Raw genomic sequence first — 18,247 nt, forward strand, 5'->3', positions numbered from 1 at the left:
ATCTCATATCTCTTGAACAAATTAAGTTAACTTTGAAAGTTCAAGAACACACAAACTAGTTTTCTTTAAATATAACTTTGGATCTAGACTTTTGAGTCTTGGATCTTCAAGATCAAACTAAGAACTATGTTCTACTACTTATGATCTTGATTAGTTAGTTAACTTTCAAGTTTATAGTTCATGTATGTGTTAGATCTAAGACTTTGATGTAACTTTGGTTCATCAAACTTCATACAACTCTTAAGTGAGTTGTGCTTCATGTCTTAGACTTGCACATGGGTTATGATGGTCAAGACTTGGTTAAGATGATGTAGATACATCAATGAGTTGTACACTTGAAGCTATATGCATCAAGGATGAGAACCATGATGAACATCAAGCACCAAGACCACCGGAACCCTTTTAAACTCACTGTTCTGTCCAAAACCTACTGACCTGATGATTCTGGAACAGAACAGTAGACCTGGGCTGTTCTAACCTTGATTTTTAGATATAACTTTTCGAGTAGATAACTTTTCATATAAGACTCGTCTTAATCCGAGTTACGGTTTAGAGTCTACGGCCCTCCGAGCGTCACTATGTCCATTTACTTTTCTGTTTTCTGTGTACAGTTTCTGTTTTTCTGGTTTCTGTAACAGACCAGTACACCTGGGCTACTGTAACCTTGATTTTCAGATATCTCAGTTCGTGTATATAACTTTTCATATAGGACTCGTCTTAATCCGAGTTACGGTTTAGGATTTATGGCCCTCCGATCGTCACTATGTCCTTTAACGTTGTGCAGAAATTTCTGACCTACTCGCACTTAGACCGTCGCCACGGTCAAACCAAGACGAGTTTGCTTCTGTAAATTTTACCACACTTAAGGGACTCATAGACGGAGCCATGGCCACTGGTATCACCTTAATTCAGTAAGGGTAGAGGCCGTGGTGACTGACTGAAGTCAGACTTTGTTTTAAACTACTTTCATAAACGAAACTTACTTTACGCCTTTTGTTTGATGATGAATGATGATGACCCTTAAGACCTTAATTACATACTTTTAAACCTATTAAGACGATTTACTGACTTAGTACTATTTGACTTAGGTTGAGGACTTCGGACCATTTACTTGCACACCTTTCCCGACTACTACTTTACCGCTACATATCATTGTGAGTTATAGCATTCCCTTTTTACTTTAACTATTTTGGGAACTGAGAATACATGCGGATTTTATGTTTTACATACTAGGCACGAGTACTTAAACTTATATATGTGTGGGTTATATAACGGCAGAAACATTCCCTTTAGCTCGGTAACGTTTAATCATTGGTTTATGAACCGGTGAACGCGAATCTTAGATATGGATCCATAGGGTTTGACATCCCCACTCGGGCTAGTCGCGCTAGCAGTCAACGAGTGTTTAATACTTCGTAAACATACGCACTCGCCAAGTGTACTTTCAGGGGGTATAAACGTTAAGTTAGTTACCAAGTGCCCACGGTTAACATATACTTTATCATACTGTTTTGAAACGCTCTTTGTAGCACTGAAATCTCGTGGCCTACCTTACTTACTGTTATACTTAAACTATAGCTCACCAACCTTTGTGTTGACGTTTTTAAGCATGTATTTCTCAGGTGCTTGAGGTTGCTTCCGCTGTCTTACTTGTCGTGCTATAGAACCCGCTGCTTAGAGTTGTTATCGCATGACTACTTATCTTGCATTCAAACTTATTTACTTTTAAAACTATGTTATGTAACGACCTTTGGGGTCACGTACACTTATTTATTTGCTTCTACTTAGTGAAGCATACTTTTGAAATGTAAAACATTTGATGTCGGTTATGACATCACCTTTTTATCGTGAATGCAACTTCTTTAATTACAGCATATAGTACTTAACCTTGTAATGATCCTGTTGTTGATGATTCGTACACGATGGTTTTGTACGGGGCATCACACGACTGGTGCCATTCACACATTGTACACATAATTCACATACAATATCAGGCAAACGATATTATTCTTTCATAGCAATTCCTACACTATGCATGGTAAAAGAGTCAACCACAGTAGCATGATATGCTACTTAAACTCTATCCGTAGATAGACCCACTCATCGAATACCAGCAACTAGGTCAGATAATCTATCACTGAGCGACTTCCTTATCCTTATCACCTGAACATAAGGCAAATCAAGTTAGTTTCTGTCCGTTAACACAAAACAGCACAGTACAGAAAATCAGTCACAAAAAGCGCCACAAAAAGGTCTACTTAACACTTATGCATTTTCAGAATTTACATCCTGAAAATCATAAAAAACACGGACATCATAAGAGCTATAATTCAACACTTAGTAAAATTTTCACTGCCAAAGACCATCGGTCGATGGTCCCATCCATCGGCCGATCGTCAACACACCATCGGTCGATGGTCTCCCCCAATCGGTCGACCGTTAAAATTACATCAGCTGGTCAGAAATCATACACCATCGGTCGATGGTCTTGTCCACCGGCCGATCGTCCCTCACCATCGGTCGATGGTCAACGACCATCGGCCGAAGGTAGTTAATCAGCTGCAACAGCAGCAAAGTGACGGGTTTCAACCCAAAATCACCAAATCTCGACTTTGGACACGTTTTTGACCTCAAAACTGAACACAACTCGTACACTAAACTTTTTAGAACATAAACCCACAACATTCAAACACAAATAACATCAATTTCTACCAATTTGACACAAAACCCCATTTTAACAAAAACTAACTTAAAACCCCATTTAATAACAGATTCGATCATGAAATCTTACCAATCTTACCTTGTTTGAATCACAATGACATAAGGAACGTTTTGACACCAAAATCAAGCTTCAATTCGAGATCAAATGATTTAGGGTTGAGATGAAAATGAGGAAGTTGAGGTTAGGTGAATGTGTGAGTGAGAGGAAGGTTCAGAAAACCTCAAGAAATGAGCTGGTCACTAGCTTTTATTTGTGTTAAAACACAATACCCCATCACACACGGGTATTTACCAGTTATCTGAAATTTTTCACACACGATTAGGTAACCCAAACGAGGTCCAATTAAAATAAACAAACCTGTTCTGGGACCCTTGTCAGAAACTGGTCACAGCACAAATATAATAAAACACTAATTAAATAATTAAAATAAAGCACTTAAGACTAAGCACAAACCCTAAGGGCAAAATAGACAACTTACAACTAGCCCGGGTTTCAGTCTGTTACAAATCCACCCCCTTAAAGTGTTTCCGTCCTCAGAATCTGGTCTTGGTCAAACAAACGAAGGTAACGGGTCTTCATTAACTCTTCTGTCTCCCACGTAAGATTCGACCCCAAACTATGCTTCCACTCAATCAACACCATCGGGATCTCTTTCTTTCTCAGCTTAGTCACCTTTCGGTCAACTACACGGATCGGCTCTTCCACCAATTTCTTATTCAAGTCGACCCTTAAATCTTCTAAAGGAAGAAGTTGCGTTTCATCGTCGACTTTACACTTACGAAGGTAACATACGTTAAATGTATTATGAATACCGGCTAACTCTGGAGGAAGATCTAACACCACAGTCTAATCATTCAACACTTCACCGATCGGAAACGGACCAATAAATCTCGGTGCTAACTTACCACGTTTACCGAATCTGATAGCCCCTTTCCACAGCGAAACTTTCAGATACACTCGTTCACCCACACTAAAAGTTATCGGACGTCTACGCGGATCAGCATACATTTTCTGCCTATCTCTAGCGGCTTTCAACTTTTCTCGTGCAATTGCAACTTTTTCGGCTGTCATTTGAACAATTTCGGGAACTGCAAACTGTTTCTCCCCGGCTTCTAACCAACAAGTCGGAGTTCTGCAACGATGACCGTAGAACATTTCATAGGGCGGCATCCCTATACTTGAATGATATGAATTATTATACGCGAATTCGACCAATGGCAAATGTGTATCCCATGAACCACCGTATTCTAACACACAAGCCCTTAACATATCCTCCAAAGTCTGTATCGTTCTTTCACTCTGACCGTCTGTCTGAGGATGATAAGTTGTACTTAAATTCACACGCGTACCCAAATTCTGTTGAAGACTATTCCAAAAATTCGACACAAATCTGGAATCTCTGTCTGAAACAATCAATAACGGCACACCATTTCGACTAACTATTTCTTTCACATACAATTCGGCTAACTCACTTAATGAAGATGTTTCAAGAGTAGCAAGAAAATGAGCACTTTTAGTTAGACGATCCACTATTACCCAAATCATATCATGTCGTTTCTGAGTTCTTGGTAGTTTGGTCACAAAATCCATCGTTATATGTTCCCATTTCCACTCTGAAATCTGTAACTGACGTAACGAACCATAAGGTTTCTGATGTTCTGCCTTCACTTGAGCACAAATATGACACTTTTCGACATATTGAGCGATATCCGTTTTCATTGTCGGCCACCAATACACTGTTTTCAAATCATGATACATCTTATTACTACCCCGGATGTACTGTTAATCGGGACTTGTGAGCTTCTATCATGATTAAATCCCTCAAATCTCCAAGCTTAGGCACCCAAATAAGATTGTTTAAAGTCTTTAGTCCACGTGAGTCATCAATTAAGTCCATTTTTCGTTTGATCATTTGTTCAGATTTAATATGTTTGTCCTCCAAAGCACAGGCCTGAACGGTTCTTAAACTGTTAATCAAATCTGGAGTTATATTCAAATGAAGGAATTTCACATTTTCACTTGACTTTTTACGACTTAGCGCATCTGCAACAACATTTGCCTTACCCGGATGATATTTAATTTCACAATCATAATCTTTGATCAACTCTTGCCACCGTCTCTGACGCATATTCAATTCTTTCTGTGAGAAGATATATTGCAAACTCTTATGATCTGTACAAATAACACAATGGGTTTCATACAAATAGTGTCTCCACAGTTTCAAAGCAAACACTACTGCAGCCATTTCAAGATCATGTACTGGATAATTCTTCTCATGAACTTTCAACTGTCGCGAGACGTTGGCGATTACTTTATCTTTCTGCATTAATACACAACCCAACCCAGCAAATGACGCATCACAGTATACCACGAAGTCATCTGAACCTTCTGGTAAAGCTAACACTGGTGTCTGATACGGTAGCTGTTTCAAAATCTGAAAAGCCTTTTCCTGTTCATCAGTCCATCGAAAGGCTACATCTTTACGAGTCAACTTAGTCAACGGACCCGCTATTTTAGAAAAATCTTTGATAAACCTGCGATAATAACCAGCCAATCCTAGAAAACTCTTAACCTCAGTCGGAGTCTTCGGAGAATTCCAATTCATTACCGCTTCTAACTTTGTCGGATCAACTTTTATACCCTCGGCACAAATCACATGTCCCAAAAACTGCACTTCACGTAACCAAAATTCACACTTTGAAAATTTTGCAAATAGTTGCTCACGTTTCAACAAGTTCAAAACCAATCTCAGATGTTCAGCATGTTCACTCTCTATTTTCGAATACACCAATATGTCGTCAATAAACACAATCACAAACTTATCTAAGAATTGACGACACACTCTATTCATTAGATCCATGAAGACTGCCGGCGCATTCGTCAACCCAAACGGCATGACAAGAAATTCATAATGACCATACCTAGTTCTGAACGCTGTTTTCGGTATATCTGATTCAGCAACACGAACCTGATGATACCCGGATCGTAAATCTATCTTGGAAAAGAATGAAGCACCCTGTAACTGATCGAACAAATCGTCTATTCGAGGTAATGGATACTTATTTTTCACTGTTCTTTTGTTCAATTCACGATAATCAATACACATACGCATTGTCCCATCTTTCTTTTTAACAAACAATACCGGAGCACCCCACGGTGAAGAACTCGGTCGGATAAACCCACGATCTAATAACTCTTGAATATGTGACATCATTTCACAGATTTCAGACAGTGCTAATCGGTATGGAGCTTTTGCAACTGGAGTTGTTCCAGGAACCAACTCAATCTTATATTCGACTTGCCTTACCGGCGGCAGATCTGGTAACTCATCTGGGAACACTTCGGGAAATTCTGATACTACTGGAATATCGGCCACCGTTCTCTTTTCTTTCTTCGCATCAATCACATACGTAAGAAACGAATCGCAACCCTTTGCTATCGACTTTTTCGCTTTCGTCATGGTTATCAACGAAAAATTATACCCACCCCGCTCCCATCGGGCCACAACACGGGTTCCATCGGTCGAACGAAAGGTAATCATTTTCCTATCACACTTAATATTAGCCCTAAGCGAGCTCAGCCAATCCATTCCTAATACTACATCAAAGCTAGGAATAGGTAACACTAAACAAGTCACCGGGAAAGACTTCCCTTCGATCTCTATACAAACCCCAGACACATATGTTGTGACGGGTGTGATCTTACCATCGGCTACTTCTACACTAACCGGCTTGGGTAACACAGTAACTGGTAATTTCAACTTAGCACAGAAATCTAGGGACATAAAACACCTATTGGCACCACAATCAAACAATACGCGAGCAGGTATTGAGTTGATTAGAAACATACCGGTGATCACTTCGTCGGTTGCCACAGCATTCTCAACCGATATCTGAAAAGCTCTAGCCTCTGCTGTCAGAGGGTTCTTCCTCTTCTGCCCACTCGAGGCAGTTGACCCTACGGCTGATGCTGAACGCGCCCCTGACCCTGCCCCGGAACTACCACTCTTCGACGGACAACTAACCGCACGATGCCTTGGTTTGTGACAACTCCAACACACACTATTTGGATACGGACATGCTGAAGACTCATGCCCAACAACACCACACTTTAAGCATCTTCTTGTAGCCTCAGAACACTGACCACTGTGAGAAGATCGACACGTGTGACACCAATTCCCTTTACCTGATCAAGATCCAGAACTAATCTGACCACTTTTACCCTTCGATTTAAACCCACTAGACTTCTTGGATTTAGATCCTGATTGTATAGATACTTGCCCACCTTGTTGTAGCACATTACCAAACATTCTATTCCTGGCAGCCTGAACATCACTTTCTACCATCTTAGCCATCACAATAGCTTGAGACAATGATGTAGCTGTTCTAACGAAAGTTCGGTACTCTGGCAGAATTATATTAACAAAATGCTGGATACGAGACGCTTCGTCCGGCATCCATTGTTGTACAAACCTCAGTTTATCCATATACTTCTCTACTACCTCATCGATCGTCATTTGAGGTGTCATCTTCATTTCAAGAAATTCAGTCTTGATTCGGTTCATATCAAACGGATTACAATACTGTTCACACACCTTTCCATGAAACTGCTCCCATGTGATCATACTCACTTGTTCTTTCGGTATACTGGATATCAAAGAATCCCACCAAATCATAGCCCTACCTTTCAACAATCGACTAGCATATGTCACTTTCAGCTCGGGTTCACACTGGCACGCTTCAAATACCCTTTCAATTTCTCGCAACCAATTGAGAGTTACGGTCGGATCAGTACTTCCAGAAAACTCGGAGGGTTTGCAATCACGGAAGTTCTTATAAGTACACCTTTTGGGTGGTTGCATGTAGTGTTGTTGAAATATTTATATTTGGTACGGGTTCATCATCATGGGATTTTGGTAAGTAAAAGTGTTTTGCGGTGGCATATAATATTGGTTAGGTATTTGATTCTGAAACTGGTTCTGGTGCACATTAGGTATCGTTTGGGATTGCGCGGTTGGGAATCCAGGTGTTGTATCATCATTTCCAGAATGCCTTGCCAATTCAAGCTCATTAATTTTGTCTTCAGCCTCTTTTAGCTTGCTTTCTAATTGAAGGATGTAACTATTCTGATCATCATCAGGCTCAACACCCTCTTCTGGTGCTCTGAATGTTCCGGGGTTGGATGGGCCAGTTGCGTTTCTATCAGCCATACCTGTGCTACAAAACAGCTCACACAAAAGCTTAGTGGATATCAGTTAGTTCAATCACAACTAACGCACATATATCCTATATTCACTTAGCCCCCACTCTCACAGACATGTTTGACTTGCCTCAGGGTTTGGGAACAAAATACGCGCACGTATTTGCTGCCAAACCTTGCTCTGATACCAACTTTAAACCGTAATTAAGTTTAAACTTACACAACAGTGTTACGTTATTACAAAACATTATTTAAACAAAAGTCCACATCAGAGTAGGGTTGTCAAACATGTCTTCTGCATCCATACCCATCCCGACTAGCAGTACCTAAACCTGCAAAGGGGGAAACATGTGGGGGATTAGCGCACCGCTAAGTGAATGGAATCTATCTAACAGATATAGCTTAAGCCACACACAAGATATATACTAACAACAACACTTGCTAACTACCAACTAGCATACAATAAGACAATACAAGGATCGGTGACTTGTACGAGCACACGACTCTCAGCTGATCGGGCCTGAGTCTACCGATAGTCCCTGCTACTCAATTCACAGTATAGTTATCCAGATGCAGGGGATGCATCATTCACACTATACTCCACAATCAGTAGCCTATGGACCCAACCTCCCCTTGGCACGGTTGACCTCATACGGACTCTAACCTCTCCTAGGCACGGTCTCGAGTCCCCAGTCTCCCTAGGCCCGACCGGTGCCATTCACACAGTGTACACATAATTCACATACAATATCAGGCAAACGATATTATTCTATCATAGCAATTCCTACACTATGCATGGTAAAAGAGTCAACCACAGTAGCATGATATGCTACTTAAACTCTATCCGTAGATAGACCCACTCACCGAATACCAGCAACTAGCTCAGATAATCTATCACTGAGCGACTTCCTTATCCTTATCACCTGAACATAAGGCAAATCAAGTTAGTTTCTGTCCGTTAACATAAAACAGCACAGTACAGAAAATCAGTCACAAAAAGCGCCACAAAAGGTCTACTTAACACTTATGCATTTTCAGAATTTACATCCTGAAAATCATGAAAAACACGGACAGCATAAGAGCTATAATTAAACACTTAGTAAAATTTTCACTGCCAAAGACCATCGGTCGATGGTCCCATCCATCGGTCGATCGTCAACACACCATCGATCGATGGTCTCCCCCAATTGGTCGACCGTCAAAATTACATCAGCTGGTCAGAAATCATACACCATCGGTCGATGGTCTTGTCCACCGGCCGATCGTCCCTCACCATCGGTCGATGGTCAACGACCATCAGCCGAAGGTAGTTCATCAGCTGCAACAGCAGCAAAGTGACGGGTTTTAACCCAAAATCACCAAATCTCGACTTTGGACACGTTTTTGACCTCAAAACTGAACACAACTCGTACACTAAACTTTTTGGAACATAAACCCACAACATTCAAACATAAATAACATCAATTTATACCAATTTGACACAATACCCCATTTTAACAAAAACTAACTTAAAACCCCATTTAATAACAGATTCGATCATGAAATCTTACAAACCTTACCTTGTTTGAATCACAATGACACAAGGAACGTTTTGACACCAAAATCAAGCTTCAATTCGAGATCAAATGATTTAGGGTTGAGATGAAAATGGTGAAGTTGAGGTTAGGTGAATGTGTGAGTGAGAGGAAGGTTCAGGAAACCTCAAGAAATGAGCTGGTCACTAGCTTTTATTTGTGTTAAAACACAATACCCCATCACACACGGGTATTTACCAGTTATCTGAAATCTTTCGCACATGATTAAGTAACTCGTTGGTCCAATTAAAATAAACAAACCTGTTCTGGGACCCTTGTCAGAAACTGGTCACAGCACAAATATAATAAAACACTAATTAAATAATTAAAATAAAGCACTTAAGACTAAGCACAAACCCTAAGGGCAAAATAGACAACTTACAACTAGCCCGGGTTTCAGTCTGTTACATCATACGAACCCGCAAACCCTTATATATTCGACTTTGCCCTCATTCTAGTGTTATTCCGCCTCTAGGTCGAGTTAGATTGATTCTAAGATCCTATCACATCGTCTATAGTAAAGATTTAAAAGTTGAATGCATACAATATGATATCTGAAAGTTGTATGCATACAAATTTGGTGAAAGTTCAACAAATTTTCAAACAATTTTTCCTTAAATAAAGGTCATTAAGCAGTTAAGCTTTATCGATATAAAATACGTAATTATTAGTAAAGATACGAACCGTACATAAATCATTAGGAAGTTTCATTGGTACATACATACATACATACGTTTTCCTTTTCGATAACATCGCGTCTGATTTGTAATGTCCAACTTGAATGCGTATGACCGGTCTAGGTAGCACGTAATTCATGATGTGACGATAGATCTATTGTTAGATCCGCTACCACCAACCAACCACAATATTTCATCATTCTTCCATATCTACCTCAATAAAGTTGAGTTCAAGAACTCTTGTAAAATACTAAAGTAGTAGAACATATATAATGTAAAATGTAACAAGAAATATCGATAAACATCGATAATCAACTCATTAAGTTAATTAGAAGTTAACGGCACATCATGTATATAATGTTCATTGATGTCTAGTCTTGTATCTTCATGTAATCAATTGTGATATTTCAAGGACAAACACAATATTTACAAACATATACTCCTTATCATTTAATACTTTCATTTGATTCAAAAATTTAGTAAACAGAAATATCTATTATTTAAATTAAACATTTATATGAAATATGAATACATTACGCTTCCTTGATTGAGATTAAAGCATACGGAGTGGAAGAGAAATGCGTCGGTTATCGGGTTTCAGATTGTCGAGAACCACCGTTCTGCAACTCCCCTTTGTCGTGTTGGTGACTTGTGTGTATGTGGTGATTATGTGTGTTTGAAGAAAGAAAAACATAGAAAAATGGGTAAAAATTGTTTATATTTGGCTTGGGTTTAAAGTTTGTGGAATTTTGATTGTTCAACATTTGAGCTAGAATTGCCCTTAGTTACGGTTTCTTTTGTCCATATTGGTAATTTCATTATTAATATTGATATAAAAATGATACCGTTTATTCATTTTTCAGTTTCTTTGTTCTCAAGAGAACACTTGATTAAAATCATTAACACTTCTCGTCTCCTAATAGTGTATGTATACTGTATACGGAAGTGAAGCCAGGATTTACGAATAAGGGAAGCAAATCGAGAAAATTAAATATCAATACAGATATCATATACTCCATATAGAACTGGATAGAAGAATGAAAAAATTTATATATTATTCACATTTAAGAAAGGCTAGTACTCACAATTAGAGGATGTTGACAATTAATTTGCAAGTTTTAATACATTATAATTTGCCTATTTAAGGAATGTCTCCGCCTCTGGCTGTATATAAATAATAGCATACTGAACAAATTTATAAATTTATTATACAGCCAAATATCAATATTGTTTGATTTTAGGCTTGTTACATTATAGAGGTGGTAAACTTTGAAATGAAAAGAACAATACTATATATAGTTGGAGAACATATACTCCATTTGGAAAAATATATACCTTAAATAGAAATAAATAATAGAAACGTCGAAAGTTCAAATCCCCACATCATAAAAACTGATTAATTTATATAAACGACACGTCATCTACAAAGATTTATTAACTTTCAGTTCAAAGATGATGTAATGACATATACACCGATCATGCATGATCTGGAAAAATTTGATGGAGTGTAGAAACAACATAATGCATCTTTTTTATCTGATACCATAATCTACATTCCTATTGTAATTTGTTATTTATTTGTTAGTTAGTATAATGACAGAGCTTGAACTTATTTATTGAAAGGTGGAATCACTATATTATATAATTAGAGGTTAAACTTGCTCATTGGGGTCAAAATCATTGTTATATTCAGTTAAACTTCAAAATAAAATTATGAATATGAACATAAAAATTCTTAGAATTACAAACGTTTTTACTTTTAAAACAACTAAATCGGAGTCCGTATGAAAGATATATGAACAAAAATGGTGAAAGCTCGTTGAATCTGCAATGTATCACCGTTTCATCATATCTTCTTCATACGGACACCGATATAATTGATTCAAAAGCCCAGACGCTCATAACTCAAAGTGCTACAAATATTATTTTTATCGGGAAAAAAGCCTGTTCTACCCTCACTAAGTTTCGTCCTTCACTCTGTATATAATAAATTAATCGTATTTCCTTCTACGTAAAGATACGTGTTGCGCAACTAAACTTGTTAAATTCATAACGAGTTAGAACAGATTGTTGGATCGTTAGTTCAGGTGTTAAAATATAATGTTTGTAATCTTAATATTGAATAATATTTGTGTTAGTTTATTTTATACTCGTGTTTGATGAATGAAATAGGTTTAAGTGAAGTGAACCTATATGGAATTTGTTGGAGCACATTGTGAAGTTATATAATGGTAATAAGAAGTTGTTGGAGCACACTGTTTGATTATATAATTTTATAAAGAACTGTGAGAAATTTTAATTTATAAAGACCTTTATACGTAAGTACATTGAATCACCCATAAATGTTGATGTAAAGTAAGAATTAACATAAAATAGTTTGAAAAAACTAATATTTTACCTATATAATTAAATATATAGTTTCGTGTTCACATGTACATATTTGTTTGTGGTACATGTGAACATTTCATATAATTAACAATTTAACATTTAATTTATGCTAATAAACATATGTTTGTTAATGATATGAGTATTAATTAACATTTGCATGTAATTTGTTGCATTTAAATGCATAAAAACTATGAAAGTTAAAAGTTCTCGTAATTCTCACCATTTTTGTGAATCTCGTATATAAATTCACTAAATGAATGTTCCAATTCCCTTTTTCCCTCAAAAATTTATATATATATATATATATATATATATATATATATATATATATATATATATATATATATATATATATATATATATAAGGGCCATGATTTGAAGGAAGTAAAAAATTTTGAGGGGAAAATGAAATTGGTAACATTCATTTAGTGAATATTATATGAAAATCAATGCAAGTATAAAAATAATAGAATAGAAAGTGAAATTTCACGCTTTGAATGTTAAACCACACTGATTAATTATTTTTTGTGAATTATAGCATTAATAACTAATAGATGAATATTATATTGAAAATCAATAACATTAATATGATGAATGTTATAGTACTGTATCATTTTAAAAAAACCGAATTTTTAAGGTAACTTTCATCTTGTGGTGATTAAATAGCTTTCAGTTATCTATTGAATATTATATCTTTTTTTTAACGGCAAAGAAAGTATGTATTATATATATCAACACGAAATAATTAAAATAATGTCACGCTTACAAAAACGGAACTACATCTAGGAAAACAAAACGACAAATATATAACCGAGATAGTAAGACTCCACAAGTGTGCAGGAAAACGCCGTAGTCCGTTCATTATCATTAAGGTCGAGATTGGACTTGAGAAGAATTAACTAAACAAGCTAGAGTGGGGACAGAACACAGTGTTGGCAATTCAACGACAAAGCCCCCTGATCCACCTCAAATTCTCTCGACCAAAACGACTACTCCAGGAGTGAGGCAAAAAACCTGCGTGGAGAACAATTAATTAACCTATCCCGAATCTCCTAGACGATAAAGCTAGCGAATCATAACCTCGTGGATTTGCAAGCCAGACATCCCATTCAATATTGGTACCTTTGATCCTATTAGAGAACCATTCGAAGCATTTAAGTTGGATGTCTTTAAATACCATTGCGCATGTCGGTTTTATCTTAGTGAAAGTGAAAGCATTCCTACTTTTCCAAATCATGTATCCCGTAACCCATTCCGTAGCTTGCCACAACAGTTTTCCCAAGTCGGAGGTGAAGTTATATCCATTTCCAAGAAAAGATTCATTTATACCCAAGTTTGTAAAAGGGCCGAGCTTCCACCAATCATAGACACGATTCCAAATGTCAAAAGCGAACGTGCATAAGATGATGGAGTGCTCTACTGATTCCAAACCATTGTCACAAACCGGACAACGTACCGTACCCAAGTCCATACCTCTCTTGTCGAGTTCAACTCTTGTAGGTAACCTTTTGTGTCGAGTACGCCAAATAAACAACTCAACTTTGAGGGGGACCAGTTTGTTGCGCAGCGACTTTATGCTCACGGTTGCGATGTCAGGGCTGCTCCGGACCAGAATATCCGTAAGCTTGTGAACCGAAAACGAGCCATCCTTACTCCAAGACCATGACCATTCTTCTTTACCTGAGCTACACGGGACAAAACTAGATAAAAGATTAGTAAGAGTGGTGAGGTCCCCGACCAATCTCCCCGAGATATCGCGGGACCAACACCACGTGGCATGAAAGTTCCCACCCTCGCATCTCGCCCGGTCTAGAATTGTGGCAAATTTATTTGTGTGAAGTCTGTAAAGCCTATTAAATTTGTCTTTAAGAACCATTTCCCCAGGCCATAATTCATCCCAAAAATCAATGCTAATGTATAAAAAAAGAAGTGAGATTTAATAAATTTTGATCAAAATAAATATTTTTAAACCTTTTGTTCCTTGTTTAATATTTATTGAGTTATAACACTAGTGAATAATTATTATGTCCAAAATTATAACAATCACAAGATGAATATTATATGCTTTCTCCTCTCTACTTGTTGTCTCATGATTATATATATATATATATATATATATATATATATATATATATATATATATATATATATATATATATATATATATATATATATATCTTAAAAATAAAAAATAAATACTACCTATGTTCCATACTCCGTCTTTATTGTCCGGTATTTATTATTGAGTTGTACCAAACTAATTATCCACTTTTATGTAAGACAAAAAAATAGATAAATGTAATAAAAAATTATAAATTAATATGTATTTTTTTAAAATTGTGTATGTTTTATCTAGAGATAAAGGGGGATGATTCTCACACACACTTTTTTGATCCTCACACACCTATTTTAACCTTTTACTCTTCTAATAATACTCAATTAGTGTGTGAGAATCAAAAGACATAAACTGTGTTGAATGATTAACTAATAAAGAAATAAATAAAATAACAATAAAGTATATAATAATTATTTATTACGGAGTATAAATTAGAAAGAGGAGGAAAAAGTCAAAATAAGGGGCATAATATAGGCAGCCTAAAGCCCATTGCAGCCATTCTTATTCTTATTTCTTATTAAGGATTCAAAGAACCCATCTTTCTTGAGCAGTTATATAGTCTTTCACTTAGAACACTTACATCTATTTTATTATATTTTGTAATGTTTGAGAAGATAAGCGATCAGTGAGTTTGAATTAAGGGTACCCATTTGTAATTTTTTCAAGAAAAGTTTTAAAGCTTGTGAATTTGTTGATGGGGTTAGTGGGCATGTTAATTTTGGATGATGATCATATAATTTCCCTTTTTATTGAATTTTTTTATTATAATTAATTTAGTTGGCTATTTTTTCAGGTTGGTTTGAGAAGCTGAAGTACTAAATGGGTAATTTATGTGGCAATTCTGTTTCACAGGTGAAGATTTATCCCTCTTTATTACTTGTTTTCAATTTCATTTTTAGCTTAAAAGTGTTCTTTGATTATATCTTGTTGAATATAAGCATGGTATCAAATAAACTGGCTAAGTGAATTGTTTTTAATCTTTTAAAGAAAGTTCAAAGCTTTAATTAGGGTTTTTATCTAATTAGACTTCAAATTTTGACCAACTTAATAAAATTCAAAGTCAAGCTGTTGGATATGTGATATTATTGGATTATGATATCCTTGTAAGCTTTTGAATTATTCAAATTTGGTTTATTCTGGTTTGATTTCAGTTGCCAATTCCAGGTTGTCGTTTGTGATGGTTAAGCCGCTATTGCGGCTCATGTAGGGTTTTCTATTGTATGAGATCACGAGTATTGTCGTTTTACGGTCATGGTCTTAAACTTATTTCATGAGTGTAATGCTATGACGTGAAATCTTATCAATCGTTTAATGTTACCTCACTTTATTGTATTGTATAGACAAGCCTAAATTTATAATCATTCAAAAAAATTGATCAAAAATTGCTATGGAAAGTCAACTGCTTGACTTGTGAGATTATATAATGGAATGAACATGGCTTTTCATGGATACTGATCTGAATGTTTTCCGCCAATTCGAGCAATGCGACATGTGATAAATGACTTACTATTTAAGCACATTATGAATTTTCCTACAAAGTGAGACCATGATTAATGTTGTTTTACCATCATGATCAGAATACACCATTTCTTGACATGCAATTTGAAGTTTATGTTGTAATATGATATTAATTTCGTGTATTAATTATCCATTTGATGCATCAGGAAATATAACAAACGATTAATAGCTATGTAAAGTAATCGCGTAATAATCTTAACACCCTATATTGCATGTTTGATCGTTAGACTATTTCATGTTGACTTTCATGTTTACGCATGTGAAACGCAACCATATAGAAATCCTACTTCTTCACAAATTTGACTAATAAAGAAAATGTGATGTAAATTAGCATATATGTAAGCTTAGAATAACTATTAGACGACTAACATGTGTTGTCTTCTCAACTTTAGCTTGCAGGAGGGCAGGCATCAAACGGGTCGGGCAAGGGACGAGGCCCGCAAGGGTCGGTTAAATATGGGTTCACCTTAGTTAAAGGGAAGGCTAATCATCCAATGGAAGACTACCATGTCGCCAAATTTATTCCTCATCAAGGGCGTGAGCTTGGACTCTTTGCGATATATGATGGTCATCTAGGGCATAGCGTGCCTGCGTATCTTCAAAAACATTTGTTCTCCAATATCATAAAGGAGGTAAACATTCCATTAGTCGAACAAGTTAATAAAAAAGTTTATATGAAAAATTAGAATTTTAATTAGTATGAGAGCCACCGTTTCTAATCTCATAAGGGAAATGTACTCCGAGTGTTTTATCTAAATTCTATGAGATTAAGGTGCATGGAAAAGTTAAGGTGAAATGGATATGATAGTTGACGTATGTGTCGTACATACGTATGCACGTTTGTCGTACAACTTCCTTTTTTGTTTTTCGTGTGCGTCATGTTGTTCGCTTGTACTGCACATATATATTGAGCGCGTGATATATTCGCTCATCATGTGCATATGTACTCACTTTTGTTATAGAGTGTCATATATTCGCTCATCATGCGCATGTGTACTCACTTTAATTTATAAAATTTTCAAAGTTCTCAAGGACCATGGAAAAAAATAAAAAAATGGGTATGGAGTAATTTTCAATTTTTTTTTTTTTTTTTTTTTTTTTGACAATATGATGTTTTTTGTGTTACTGCAGGGTGAATTCTGGACGGATCCAAACCGTTCAATCTCGAAAGCCTATGAAAGAACCGACCAAGCGATTCTTTCACACAATCCTGACCTTGGAAGAGGTGGGTCCACTGCAGTTACCGCAATTCTCATCGACGGGCGTAAGTTATGGGTCGCAAATGTCGGAGATTCACGCGCCGTACTTTCTAAAAGAGGGAAAGCAATTCAGATGAGTATTGATCATGAGCCCAATATGGAAAGGGGCAGTATTGAAAATAAAGGAGGTTTCGTCTCAAACATGCCAGGTAAACAATAATTTTGTCGTTCTTGGCTATATTGTTATTTCAGATGGGTATTAAATGGAAATTGTTTAAATGGGTTGAAATTCACTCAAAGTTTATTTAGAAAGTTAGATTGTTATTATGATAATATGGTTTTTTTTATTAAATTTTGCATGTTAATTAAGCTATCATATTCAGTAAACATTAGACCCAAAAGTGTTTATGAACATCCTGACCCGATGTGCTTGACCAGATTTAAAAGTATACTTCATGACTCAAACCCGTACGACCCGCCCTGTTTGCCACCTCTAGTGGTGTAAATGAGACTATTCAACCTGTCTGGCTGTCAGACGGTCTTTAGGTGAGGAGACTTTGACTATTACAGTAATTATTAAAGGGCCGAGCCTATACAGTATACCACGCCTATACAGCCAAGTTGGAGTTAAGAAGGGTGTTTTCAATTAGTGCAGATCTACTGATTAAACTTGGTTTGCCCTGGACCCATACAAGTGGCCCAGTTACTAGTAAATTTATGACCAATTCCAAGTGGGCTCCAAATTGAAAGTTTGAAGCCTTATAGATGCGTTTTACTTTTTAGTTAGTGTTTAATAAAGTTTTTGAGCTGATTTTAAGTTTTTCTTTATAAAAAAAAAATTAAATGTTGTCTTT

At 36.4% G+C, this 18,247-nt stretch overlaps 2 protein-coding genes across 3 annotated transcripts in view; one reads left to right on the top strand and one right to left on the bottom strand.

Annotated features, from left to right (window-relative positions):
- Positions 1 to 13,593: 13,593 nt before the first annotated feature.
- Positions 13,594 to 14,436, bottom strand: LOC139871121 (uncharacterized). Its single transcript, XM_071858858.1, has one exon. The coding sequence runs from the start codon at positions 14,434 to 14,436 to the stop codon at positions 13,594 to 13,596; it is 843 nt and encodes a 280-aa protein (XP_071714959.1).
- A 743-nt stretch (positions 14,437 to 15,179) lies between these two features.
- Positions 15,180 to 18,247, top strand: part of LOC139871886 (probable protein phosphatase 2C 9) — a 4,020-nt gene continuing 952 nt past the window's right edge. The window contains exons 1-4 of one of the 2 annotated variants that reach the window (XM_071859634.1): positions 15,180 to 15,375; positions 15,454 to 15,528; positions 16,587 to 16,826; positions 17,326 to 17,602. In XM_071859634.1, the coding sequence (XP_071715735.1) occupies positions 15,496 to 15,528; positions 16,587 to 16,826; positions 17,326 to 17,602 (550 nt within the window). In that variant the 5' untranslated portion in view covers positions 15,180 to 15,375; positions 15,454 to 15,495. The remainder of the gene's footprint in view (positions 15,376 to 15,453; positions 15,529 to 16,586; positions 16,827 to 17,325; positions 17,603 to 18,247) is intronic. The other variant, XM_071859635.1, reaches the window with a different exon arrangement.

This window comes from Rutidosis leptorrhynchoides, chromosome 10 (assembly GCF_046630445.1).
Source record: "Rutidosis leptorrhynchoides isolate AG116_Rl617_1_P2 chromosome 10, CSIRO_AGI_Rlap_v1, whole genome shotgun sequence".
In the NCBI taxonomy this organism is placed as follows: Eukaryota; Viridiplantae; Streptophyta; class Magnoliopsida; order Asterales; family Asteraceae; genus Rutidosis; species Rutidosis leptorrhynchoides.